Below are 13,361 nucleotides of genomic sequence, written 5' to 3' on the forward strand. Positions count from 1 at the left end.
ACTCAGTGCCCCAAGCAATGCTCTGAGACTAAAAGTTGTTGTCTGTCAGCATTGGTAGAGGGAAGATAAAATGCTATCACCAAGCCAAAAAAACATTATAATTCATTATCAGATATTCTGTAAATACACCTAATCTATTTACACATCTACTAGAACTTCATCCTCAGCCTCCCTTGAGATAGATTACAGGCACTCCTTGCTACTGTAATGTTTTTTATCATGAATGAAGGCTGGATTTTGTCAAAGGCCTTTCTTTGCATCTACTGATAGAAATTTTTGTTATTGAAGGAATAATTTTTTAAATGTTGAACCAGTCTGCCATGTCTACTATAAAGCTTGTTTGGTCATAATGATTCATGTTAAAATATAACAATATTCTCTTAGACACTCTAGGCTCTACTCCTTAGTCTCCAGATTTTCTCTATCATATTATATAGCAACCTCTTTTCCTGGAAATTCATTCTTCCTATGAACTTGAATTTTAAGAAAATCACTCAAGCCAGCCACCCATTCCTGGGCTCTACTATGGCCCCTTAAGGGTACCCTTCCCTTGAAACCCCCACTATTTAGCTCGTTATTCATTCATTTATTTTGTGTTATCTTCTTCTATTTTAAAATGGAAATTCCTTGATGACAGATCATGATCTGTCTGCATAAATTGTATTCTCAGAGTTTAGCAAGGTGCCTGCCATAGAGGAAACACTTAATAAATGACTGTTGACTCTACTAACAATATTTTTATATCTGTATTCATTAAGGAAACTAGGCAACAATTTTTAGTTATATTTCCCAAGTTTTAAAATCAAAACTATTATTTTCCTTGTAAAAGGTATTTTGCTGAATTTCCTTTTTCTCCTATGTTTAAGAATATGTGACTATTTGTTTTTAGAAGGTTTGAAATAATTTACCCATGACTCCATTTGAGCAAGATTTTTGTTTTTGCTTTTTTGCATAATTCTTTGTTGACCTATCTTGTTTCTTTCTGTAAGATAGGTCTATTTAAAATATTTATTTCCTGTTCTTTCAATTTTGATCATTTATATTTGAAGATAAACATTAGCCTCCTTTAAGTTCTTTTACACTATAATGATTATAACTGAGTATGCTATTTCCTAACACTATTCAAAATTTGTTATGTTGTTTCTCGTTTTTCATTTGTAATTTTGCTAATTCATATTTTCCCTTCCCTCTTTGTGACTTTCCTAAGGGTTTGCTGATGTGGCTGTCTTTTTCAAAGAACAAGTTTATGAATTCATCAGTTCAATTAAAAAAAAATTTCATTTTCATCTATTTTTACTTAACCCTATACTTTTGAAAAAACCTTCCTCTAGACAATTTCTTTCCCCCTACTCCCTCTAATTCCTTTAAGTATAAAATGAATTTACTGAATTTCCTGTTTTCTCATTTCTCATTCTCATTCTCAAAGGCATCTCATGAGATAAAACTGATCTCTAAAAATTACTTTGGCTACATATTACATATTTTAATATGTATGATGCTACTGTTGTCATCTATGTTTTTACTGTTTTTTCTCATTTCCTTTTTAAACTTTAATAAATTAACTTTTCAGTTACAATATAATTTCATAATTTTTTAAATAAAGCTACAGTTTCAGGGGCTTCTTCTAATTTTATAAAATACATAATTCTAATTTTATTGCATTGCCTGAAAATACAGTATATACTTTTTGTCCTTAAAGACATTATATGTTGAAATAGTTAATTACAGGGTCAAAACTACAAAGTAGAATGTAATAGGCTCTTAAACACCGCAAAACTGTTTTACTTTAATTTCTTGTACACCTGTGCCTCATTCAGTGCCTGGCACAAAATAGTTTTAATAAATGTATGTTGACTATATGACTGTAATGAAACTGTAACAGGAATGAACTGAGAAAACAGGGGGATATCAAAGACTGAGAGGATGCAATTAGAATAGTTTAACATCTATAAATATGTTAAAGAATATTCTACAAAACAATGTAATTCAGAAGGATTGAGACAATGGAAAAGGTAGAAGCATAGGAGATTATGAACAGAGGGACATTTTGTAATTCTGATAAATCAATCAAGGTTCCTACTTTTTAGATCTTATAACACATATAACTTATGCCCATCAAAGAATTCTAGTTTTCTTAGTTAATTATTCAGTTATTAGGATAAATAATTTGAGCATATTAAAGAATATCATTAGACTAGTTTTATTCTTATTTTTTCCTTTCTCCTTTGATTTAAAATTAAAAAACATAATTTTGCTATTTTATTTTCCCTTTCAAAAACTGAATTTTTACCCTGCTGTGCCAGCTCCTGTCCCCATAGTTTTCTTTCTGCTCTTAAACCATCAAGTATTGATTCCTGGGCTGTTAGTTGAGAAGTAAGCTGTGATTTTTCCTGCTTGAGAAGTTCTATTTGAACACTCTTTTGCTTGTCCTCTTCAATCATGGTTTCAAGGGTATGAATTCGATTCTGCATAAATAAAACATTTAAATTATTTTTTCAATTAATAGATATTTACTTTCCTCCTTCCCACCAATTTCTCTCCCTTCTCCCCAGGAAAGAAAAGCAAAAATCTTTATAACAGACATTTACAATCAAGAAAAATAAACTTCCACATTGGTAATGTCGAAAATGTAGGTCTCATGACATCATCATTGTTGGTATTCTGCAGTCTTGGTTTTCACTATATTATTTAGAGATTTTAACTTTTTCAAAGTCATTTTGTCTTTATAGTTTTGTTAAAATTGTTTATGCTTTTTTACTTAACTCTGCATCAACTAATACATACAGATCTTCTCAGATTTCTCTTGAAACCAAGCATTTCTTTCTTTCTTTCTTTTTTTTTTTTAATAGCCTTTTATTTACAGGTTATATGTATGGGTAACTTTACAGCATTGACAATTGCCAAACCTCTTGTTCCAATTTTTCCCCTCCTTCCCCCCACTCCCTCCCTCAGATGGCAGGATGACCAATAGATGTTAAATATATTAAAATATAAATTAGATACACAATAAGTATACATGACTAAAACGTTATTTTGCTGTACAAAAAGAATCGGACTCTGAAATATTGTACAATTAGCTTGTGAAGGAAATAAAAAATGCAGGTGGGCAAAAATAGAGGGATTGGGAATTCTATGTAATGGTTTTTAGTCATCTCCCAGAGTTCTTTCTCTGGGTGTAGCTGGTTCAGTTCATTACTGCTCCATTGGAACTGATTTGGTTCATCTCATTGCTGAGGATAGCCAGGTCCATCAGAATTGATCGTCATATAGTATTGTTGTTGAAGTATATAATGATCTCCTGGCCCTGCTCGAAACCAAGCATTTCTAATGACACAATATTCTAGTACATTCAGATGACATCTGTTTAGTTGTTCCCCAAATTATAGCTATTCCTTAGTTTCTAGTTCTTTGCCACCAAAAAAAAAAAAAAAAGATATAAATATTTTGTACATATGAGTTCTTTTCTATTTTCTTTAATCTTTTTGGGGATGTCAAAGATACAGTATGCACAAGGTAGTAACTTTTAAGGCATAGTTTCAAACTGTTTTCCAAATAGTTAGACCAGTTCACAGCTTTACCAATAGCATATGAATATTCCTGTTTTTCCCACTCTGCCCTTCCAGTATTTATCATTTTTCTTTTTTTGTCAACTTTGCTAATCTGATGAATGTAAGATGAAACCTCAGAGTTGCTTTAAATTTGTATCTCCCTATTAGTGACTTGAAACAATTTTTCATATGGTCATTAATAGTATGGATTTCTTTGTTTGGGAAGCCACTGTGCATATCCTTTGACCATTTATCAACTGATAAATGGCTTTTACTCCTATAAATTTTAATCAATTTCTTATATATCTCAAATATGATACTTAATAGAGAAAAAATGTTGCAATGATTTCCCTCTCCCTCAATTCAACTACTTCCTTTTTACTCTTAGCTTCATTGATTTTGTTTGTGCATTAAATGTTAAGAAAACAACACAAAGGAAAGATTCTAAAGAATCTCTCATAATTTAAAAAAAAAGTTCAATTTTTAAATTAAATACAGTCTTTAAAAGTTACGATAGATTCATCTATAAAAATCAGGAACTAATATTTTACAAGCAGATATATGAATTAAATTCTACTTTATTTGGTGGAAAAAACCCTATCATCAAATCCCAACTAAATGTTATTTTGAAATGTAGACAAAGACAGTAAAGTTCTAAATGTGAACTATGAAGTTGAAGGGAGAGAAACATCAGAATTTTTAAAGGATCATATAAAATTAATTTTTAAAATGTTTGCCCAAACCTGTATGAAAGCAGAAAGAAAATGTTAGTCTTACCTTTAAATTTGATGTTGTTTCTAAAAGTTTCCCCACACCTGTATGAAAAAAGAAAGAAAATGTCATACTTACCTTTAAATTTGTTGTTTCCAATTTTGATTTGGAAACTTCTGCAATTCTTGCTTTCTGTTCTTTTACCAATGAGGTCAGATCTTGAATTAAAATAGATGATTCATTTTCTTTTTGCTGAGCTCGGGCCAGGGCAATGTTTTTCTTTGCTAATTCAGCTGAGATATTTTCAAAGCCATCTTTAACCTATATTTCATAATCAAAGCAAAATGTATACAAATAAAGATTTGGCAAATAATTTTAAAATTATTTAGTAGTATTGTTAATATATTAATATGAGTAATAAACTGGTGTATGTTGTATTGATAAGTTCTTGTTGTTGTTAATGCACTAGTGATTAAGTAATCTTTATAAAAGGCATAATAACGATCCAGATCATGTCAATCAGACAACTGATAAGTCAAAGTAGCTGAGAACTACTGAGACTAACTATAAAGCAATGGAGGCACTACTTAAAAAGATACAAAGACAGTAACACTACAGCATTTAGAAATATGTGAAAACAAAAGTTGGTAGGATTATAGAGGCAGCGTGGCTACTAGAAATACTATAGGACTTGTAAAGATTTGGGCTCAAGTCAAATTTTAGATATTAATAATAGTAATCATAAGTCACTGAGCCTTAGTTTTTTCATCTGTGAAATGAGGATAATCATATACCTCAGAGCTGTATGGCTCATAAGATCAGTTATGTGTATGTGTGTGTGTGTGTGTGTGTATGTGTATGTAAAGTGTTTTATAAATCTCAAGAATAAAATAAATGTTATTACTGATAGTCTAATTCTCATCTGGATGGCTGAAGTAATAAGGACAGGGCTACATAAGACAAAATATTTGTCCTGAAAACAACTGGAAAAGGTGTTGGCATTACATAAAGGATCTTTTGAAAAATACTGGAACTTTTTAAAATAGTATTTTATTTTTCAAATTACATGTAAAGAGAGTTTTTAACATTCATTTCTGTAAAACTTTGTGTTCCAAATTTTTCTCCCTCCATACCTTAACTAGCCCCTCTGCAAGACAGCAAGCAATCTGATACAGGGTAAATATGTGCAATTCTTTTAAACATATTTCCATATTTGTCATATTGTGTAAGAAAATTTAGATAAAAAGGGAAAAAACAAATTACAAAAAAAAGGTGAAAATACAGTACTTCAATCTAGTCAATCGTCATAGTTCTCTCACTGGATGAATATGGCATTATCTATCCCCTATCTAATGGAATTGCCTTTAATCACCATATTTGATCATCATGTAATCTTCTTGTTATTGTGGACAATGTTCTCTTGGTTCTGCTTTCTTAACATCAATTCATCTAAGTCTCCCCAAGCCTTTCTGAATAATATTCTACTACATTCATATACCTTAACTTATTAAAGCCATTTCCAGTTTGTTGCCACTACAAAAAAGGGCTACTACAAACATTTTTGTACATGTGGTCCCTCTCTCCTTTTAAGATCTCTTTGGGATATATGCCCAGTAGAGACACTTGCTGGATCTGTAGGTATGCACAGTTTTAGAACCCTTTGGGCATAGTTCCAAATTATTCTCCAGAATGGTTGGATCAGTTAGTTCATAACTCCACCAACAATATTAGTGTACCAGTTTTTCCACATCCCCTCCAACACTTATCATTATCTCTTCCTGTCATCTTAGCCAATCTGAGAGATTTCAAGTGATGCCACAGAGATGTCTTAATTTGTATTTCTCTAATCAACAGTGATGTAGAGCATTTTTTAATAACAACAGATGGCTTTAATTTCTTCATCTGAAAATTGCCCATTCATATCATCTGACCATTTATCAGCTGGGGAATAGTTTGTATCTTATAAATTTGAGTCAGTTCTTTATATATTTTAGAAATGAGGCCTTTGTCAAAAACATTAGCTGCAAAATGTTTCCCTCCCAGCTTTCTGCTTCCCTTCTGATCTTGGATGCATCACTTTTGTCTGTGCAAAACCTTTTTAATTTAATGTAATCAAAATTAACATTAGAACTTTTTTAGAATAGTAAGAACTTGCCTTAAGGATTTCATGATGCATATCTAAGTTTTGCTAAACATTCAAATCTCTTGCTTCTTGCTTAACATTAAGTAAGTCTGAAGTCTCCATCATTGCTGCTGGGTTTGTCATTTGAGGAGCAAATAGAACAAATCTAATCCCTCTTCTACAGAAGAGTATTTCAGATCTTTGCAGACAGCTCTTACTCCTTCCCTCACTTCTATCTTCTGGCTAAGTATCCCCAATCGCTTCAAATAGTCCTTAAAAGACATGGAATCAAGGCCTTTAGCCACTTTGGATATGTACATCTAGACACTTTGTTATATTTTATCCCTTTTAAATTGTCATATCTAAGAGGTGGAGCCAAGACAGTAGAGAAAAGGCAAGAAGTTGCCCTAAGCTCACCCTGATTTCTCTTGAAAAAACTTTAAATTATGCTCAAAACAAATTCTAAAGCAACAAAATCCACAAAAAGACAGGGTGAAATAATTTTCCAGCCTGAGAAAACTTAGGACTATAGGAAAGATCTCTCTCACTTGAGTAAAGTGGGAGAAAAAAAAGGGGAGCAAAGCCCAGCACAGGCAGAATCTAGCAAACTGGTAGGAGGCTCCTAGTCCATACATAGATTAGCAAATTAGGTCTTGGCTCAATAGGCCAGCTGCACAGTGGGCTAGTTGGGAGACTTTTACCCTAACATGGCATGGTAGTGGTCAAGTTTGGTAGGCCTGGGGGTCTTGGAACAGCTGGCTAGACTAGGTCAGGCAAGTTTCCTGGCGTGTGATATAAGAAGCTTGGAACAGTGCCCCCTGTATTCTAGAAATAAAACAACTTTAAAAGTTACAGAATAGGCTAGAAAATGAGCAAAAAACAAACAAAAGCCCCAATCATGAAAAACCATTATGATGACAGCGAAGATCAAGACAAACTCACAAGAGGACAACAATTTCAAAATGCCTACATGTAAAGCTGCAAAGAGAAATAAGAAATAGTCTCAGGCCAAAAAAGTCCTCATGGAAGAGCTCAAAAAGGATTTTAAAAATTTGAGAGATAAAAGAAAAAAAAAAGACTCCTAAAAAAAATGGCCAAACAGAAAGAGAGTTACAAAAATCCACTGAAGAAAACTATCCCTTAAAAAGCAAAACTGGTCAAGCAGAAAGGAGGTACTAAAGTTAACTGAATAAAATAATTCCTTAAAAATAGAAGCTAATGACTCCATGAGACATCAAAAATCAAATAAAATCAAAAGAATGAAAAAAACAGAAGAAATGTTAAATATCTCACTGGCAAAACAACTAACTTGGAAAATAAATAAAAGAGAAACAATTTAAGAATTATTGGATTACCTGAAAGCCATGATCAAAAAAAGAGCCTGGGAAGGCATCTTTCAAGAAATTATCAAGAAAACGTGCCCTGATATGCTAGAACCAGAGGATAAAATAGTAATTGAAAAAATCTAACTAGTGCTTAAAGAAATCCTAAAATGAAAACTCTCAGAGGAGTATTATATCCAAATTTCAGAGTTCTCAGGACAGAGAAAAATACTGCAAGATTTCAGAAAGGAAACAATTCAAATATTGAGAACACATAATCAGAATTACACAGGATTTAGCATATTCTACATTAAAGGATTGGAATATAACATTCCGGAAGGTAAAAGAGTTCATCTTTAAAACCAAGAATCACCTATTCAGCAAAATTAAGTATAATCTTTCAAGAGATAAAATTGATATTTAATGAAATAGAGAACTTTAAAAAATTCCTGAGGAAAAGACCACAGCTGAACAGAAAATTCAATTTTCAAATACAAGCCTCAAGAGAAGCACAAAAAAAAAAAAAGTAAACAGGAGAGAAACAAATATGTCATTAATAAGATTCAACTATTTACATCCCAAGGGAAAAATGAGACATCTAAAAATCATATTTCTATGAGGCCATTTAGAAGGATTATATACATAGATGGAGGGTTTGGATATTTTTTTACTTTGATGGGATGCTATAAAAAAATTAAGGATGAGAAAGAAGATTTCACTAGGAGAAAAAGGAAGGGAAAGGCAGAATGGAGTAAACTCACATGAAAAGGTCTGAAAGATGTAAACTGTCATATCCAGAACTGAATACAAGGCAGTAGTTATATTCATATCAGTAATTCTCATTTTTTTGTTTTCTATTTTTTCATTAATTTGATTCAATACTTGGTTTTATTTTTTGTTTTTATAGCATTTATATCAAAGCAGTAAATTTTTTCATATTCTTTTCAAATATTTTGATTATATAACAGTTCATATTTATTTTGTCTCAATTTACAAAGTGCTTTCATCACACCAACATTTTGAGGAATACAGTTTATTGTTTCCATTTTATAAATGAAGAAACTAAGGATCAAAAAGATTTAAGTCATCCTTGTGAAAGGTTACACAATAGGTAGCAGAATCGTTTTTCTCTCCTAAGCAATGTTATCTTTGCATTATAGTTGATAAATACTATGTACAAGTACAAGAATCATAATTTTCAAATAATCAGGAAATTTACATTCTGTAAACATTCTGCTCTAGGCAAAAAGAAACTTTTTATTTGCAGAATTTGCTGCAGGCACTGAAAAAATACAAAGGCTGGTTTCTTCATTGCATTTTACCTTCTCATCCTGACACATACACACAGACAATTCAACAGTCATGTAACAAGTGCTAAGAGCATTATTTTTATGCTAAGGATTTAAGAAATTTATTTGTATTTGAGTATATGAATCAGAATTTACACGTAAGTAAAATTTCTACCTCCTCCAAATGTATTATGTATGGGTATATATACTTTCCTGCACAAAAGAGTTGAGTAAAAGTGCAACAAAAGTAAATTTAAAATTACTTTTCATAACATTTTGTCACTTCAATTGATACCTGAATTCATCAATGTGGTTATTTTCTCTAATGATATAGATTACAACCTACTTTCATCCATGTCCTCCAGCAAATCCTCTAGGGTCTCCCCAGTATGTCAGTGGTGATTTTTTTGTTTATCTGTTGGCATTGTGTGAATACTGAAAAAGCATGATTACTGTCAATCAATTATCTCTTGTTTACATAACTAGTCTGTTCTCTTTTTCTTGCATTTCTCTGATGAAATTCTATCCCATTATCCATCAGAAAATCAGAAATTGTCCATCACTCTGCCTTGTGATCTGCCAATAAGCCCTTTTCCCTCTATCTGGGACCGAATACTCAACGCTTGATTCAGTCCACTGGCTGAGTTAACCAGTAATGTACCCTACCTCATTATGTTTAGCTTAAGGCTTAAGGGCTTGGACTACCCTTTATATTTGTGAAATGGTTGCCCGGTAGTAGGTATTTTAAATGCCTGTTCACTCATTCCTTTATGCTATGATATTGCAATTCACTTCATTGGTAATGTGCATGAGTATATTCATATGTTTTTCCATTGCGCTATGAGTGATTTGAAACTTCTATGACTCAGCCATACAACATCACTGGAAGGCTACTGATATTAAAAAGATGGCTCTTTAATTCTGCATGATTTCTCAAAAGTAATCTCTAGTCCTGTATTTTCCTCCTGTTCATTTCTGGGGCCCATTCACTATCTTTCTGTTATGCTTGTTTTTTTTTTTTAAATATATACCAATGGACTAGTATTGCAGGTTGTCCATTCAATTGCATGCCACAGTATGTACAATCTATATTCTTTATCTTGTTGACTTTTCCTTATATGAACAGTTATGAAGAACTCTTTTCAGAAATGAGATATTTATGAGACTTTGTAATAATGTTTCAAGGCTTGATGAAATCAGAACAATGACATCTGGAAGCGTAGATATTAATCTATAGAAAATTCCTTTACTTTTTGAACTATGACAGTGGCAAATACTTTTGGTGACCATGGGTCTCTTGAACAAATTTATGTCATATCTGTCAAGTAATGTGAAACATAATGGTTTTAAAATACATATGTGTGAAGCCATATTGGAGGAAATAATACTTTTGCTTTACTAAATTAATTTTTTTTAAAAATCAAAAAATAAACAATGAAAATTTATCTTCCTCTATACCTGCCAGGTAATTGTGTGGCAAAAGAATAATGCCTATTACAGAAAATTATTCACAAAATCACTTCTAATAAGCTCAGCAAATCACAGAATTTTAGAGTGAAAATGGACCTAAGAAGACATCTACTTACACCCATATTTCAAAAATAATTCCCTTTACTCATACTCAACAAGTGTTCATTCAGCTTTAGCCCAAAAACAACCTATTAAGGAATAGACCACTCCTCCCAAAACAATACATTCCACTTTTCCTAGTTCTAACTACTAGGAAGTTTTTCCACATCAAATCTAAGTTTGCTTCTTGATAACTTCCACTCATTACTACTAGTTCTTAGTGTTTTATGACTACTGCAATAGCTTGGTAGTTAAGTCTGCCAGCCTCATCTCTCTTCCCACTCCCATCTATCATCTAATCAATGCTATCATGATCTTTCCAAAGTTCAGATCTAAAAACATAAATCCTACCCCTTTCTCCCTCCTTTCAATAAATTCCAGTGCCTCTCCATCTCTACAATCAAATATAAAATCATGTTGGGCATTCAAAGCTTTTTATATAACCTAGTGCCCTTCCCCAGTACCTTTCCAATCTAGCAATGCTTTCCTTTTTATTCCTTACATAAGATACTCTATGTTCCTACTGCAGGTTGTCTTCCATACTTGGAAATCTCTCTCCTCATCTTCACCTCCTGCCTTCCTTCAAGTTCCAGATATAATTTTCCCTTTTACATGAAGGCTTTGCCAATCTTCTTAAATTTTAGTGCCTTTTTTCCTATTGGTAACCCCCTATTTATCACTTACCTTGCTTGTAAACAGTTTTCATGTTGTCTCTCCCATTAAACTATAAGTTCCTTAAAAACAAAGGCTGTCTTTTGTCTTTCCATATAACCTCAGCACTCAACAACCCTGGCATATGACAACTGATTAATAAATGTTTTATGACCAACAATTTTGAAAGATTTAACTCGGATCAATTCAATGACCAACCATGATGCCAGAACATAAGGAAGAATTCTGCCCACTTCCTTAGAAGTAATGTTCAATATACTAGGAACATATATTTCTGGACATGGTCAATTTGGGGATTGTTTTTTTTTGCTTATTCATATTTGTTATAAGGACTTCGTTTTTATTTCTTTGGGAGGAGACAGAAGGAAGAGAAATTAAGTATTTGGACTAATTTAAATAAAAATGTTAGGATTCTTACAAGGTGCTAAGTCGGTTATCTAATTTTAGCATGGTGCTTAGCAGTTCTCCAGTTCATTAATGTGCTTACTACCTGTTAAGAGTTCTGCAAGAGTTCATGCCTTTCACACCTTTAAGAGTTCACACCTCTAAAAGAGCATATAAAAGGACAAGCACACTGGAAGCTCCAGGAAATTCAGAGCCAGGATTCAGTGTGAGATTCACAAGTCAGAAGGACAAATCCACTAAGACAAGCCAACTGGAGACTTCCGGAAATTCACAAGTCATAAACCCACGATCCCACTCTTGGAGGCAGAGTCAGATCCATTCCAACTTCCACCTTTGTGCTGGCCGGAGGCTTTGGATTCAGAGGGACCTAGAGGCTGAAGCTGGAAAAGACAAAGGGCTAGTGGCAAGAGCTATCAGAACCAAGGAGAGAGATAGGCCTCTAAGAAAGCTAACCGGGCTATTTTGAAGAAGAAAATAAAGGATCTGAACTTTTTAACAGCTGGCTGCATGTGAGGTGATTATTGCATTGAAATGAAATGAAGGCTGCTCCCAGAAGCCCCTCAAGAAACCTGCACCTAGAGAACATTATAATTTAGAGAAGAGAACATGACAAAAAATGCAATCAAAAGATTAAAAAAACTAGTATCAAATTGCTAAGGATACCATAATAAAAAAGTGCTTTGAACAGGCCAATCAATCTGTGAACCTCAAAGACCTTATCTATAAAATGAGAATAACTGTTGAATTGTCATTTTCAAAGGATTGTTGTAAACAAAGTGCCTTGTAAAGTATAAGTACTAATAAGTTAATATTACCACCGAGACAATACCATTCTTACTTCTTTAAATCTTTTGGCTTCAATAGTTAAGGCCATACGGAATTCATCTTCAAGTTCTAAATATTGTTGGTTTAATATATTAATTTTCTCCTGAAATTCTTTCACTTGTTCTTCATGCTTCTTTTCTTCTTTTCCTATTTCTTTTGCCAAAGCTTCCTGGAAATCAGAGCCATTCAAAGTTACTCTTGTTTCAAGTTCTTTCCTGGAAAAAATAACAAATTTAAATACCTACTGTCTTTATTTAAAAACAAACTAAAAAAAAGGCTTTTACAATTTTCTTTGTAATCCCTTCTAATTTCATCTAGTTTTCATTGTTCATGCCTTATTTCCCCCCCAAACAGCTTTTCTTTCCTTTTTTACAAATCATCCAATAAAAATTTTGAAAGAGAAACTGAAGAGTATGTTAATAAATGAAATACAATACTAAATATTCTACTAAAAAATCTCAAGAATTGTATTTTAACCACTATTTAATTTAAAATTGGAAATAAAACTATGTCTATACCTAAATCCAATGAAAATTCAATGGTCCAAAAAGTATTCCAAAAATTAGCCTTAATACTTCTTGCAATATTGAATCTTGTTGGAATTTAGTAAAATGAATACTTAAGATCTGTTGCTATTTTCTTTGAATAAAGACAGAAATCAGGCAGACAAAGAAAAAGTTGTACCTAAGTACGTAGTTGAAGAAAAAGTTGGCTAAGGTACCCAGACCCAATACTGTTGAGAAAAGACATTCTTTAATAGCACTTAAAATACTGATAAGTATTTCTCATTTGGAGCTATTTCTTCAAGTCTTGCCCCACTGTAACTATGTTTGGCTCTGTTTCTGAAGTACTGAGAATATCTCTCACCTGATTTTTGGTTGTATTCAAAGAATGGCAA

At 32.5% G+C, this 13,361-nt stretch overlaps 1 protein-coding gene across 4 annotated transcripts in view; it reads right to left on the bottom strand.

Moving 5' to 3' along the window:
- LRRCC1 (leucine rich repeat and coiled-coil centrosomal protein 1) overlaps window positions 1-13,361 on the bottom strand; it is a 39,005-nt gene that overhangs the window by 8,538 nt on the left and 17,106 nt on the right. For all 4 annotated transcript variants that reach the window (XM_023495951.2, XM_031946209.1, XM_031946210.1 and 1 more), the window contains 3 exons: window positions 12,477-12,678; window positions 4,398-4,580; window positions 2,291-2,465 (listed from right to left, as the gene is read on the bottom strand). In XM_023495951.2, coding sequence (XP_023351719.2) covers window positions 2,291-2,465; window positions 4,398-4,580; window positions 12,477-12,678 — 560 coding nt within the window. The remainder of the gene's footprint in view (window positions 1-2,290; window positions 2,466-4,397; window positions 4,581-12,476; window positions 12,679-13,361) is intronic.

This window comes from Sarcophilus harrisii, chromosome 1 (assembly GCF_902635505.1).
Source record: "Sarcophilus harrisii chromosome 1, mSarHar1.11, whole genome shotgun sequence".
NCBI classification, from domain to species: domain Eukaryota; kingdom Metazoa; phylum Chordata; class Mammalia; order Dasyuromorphia; family Dasyuridae; genus Sarcophilus; species Sarcophilus harrisii.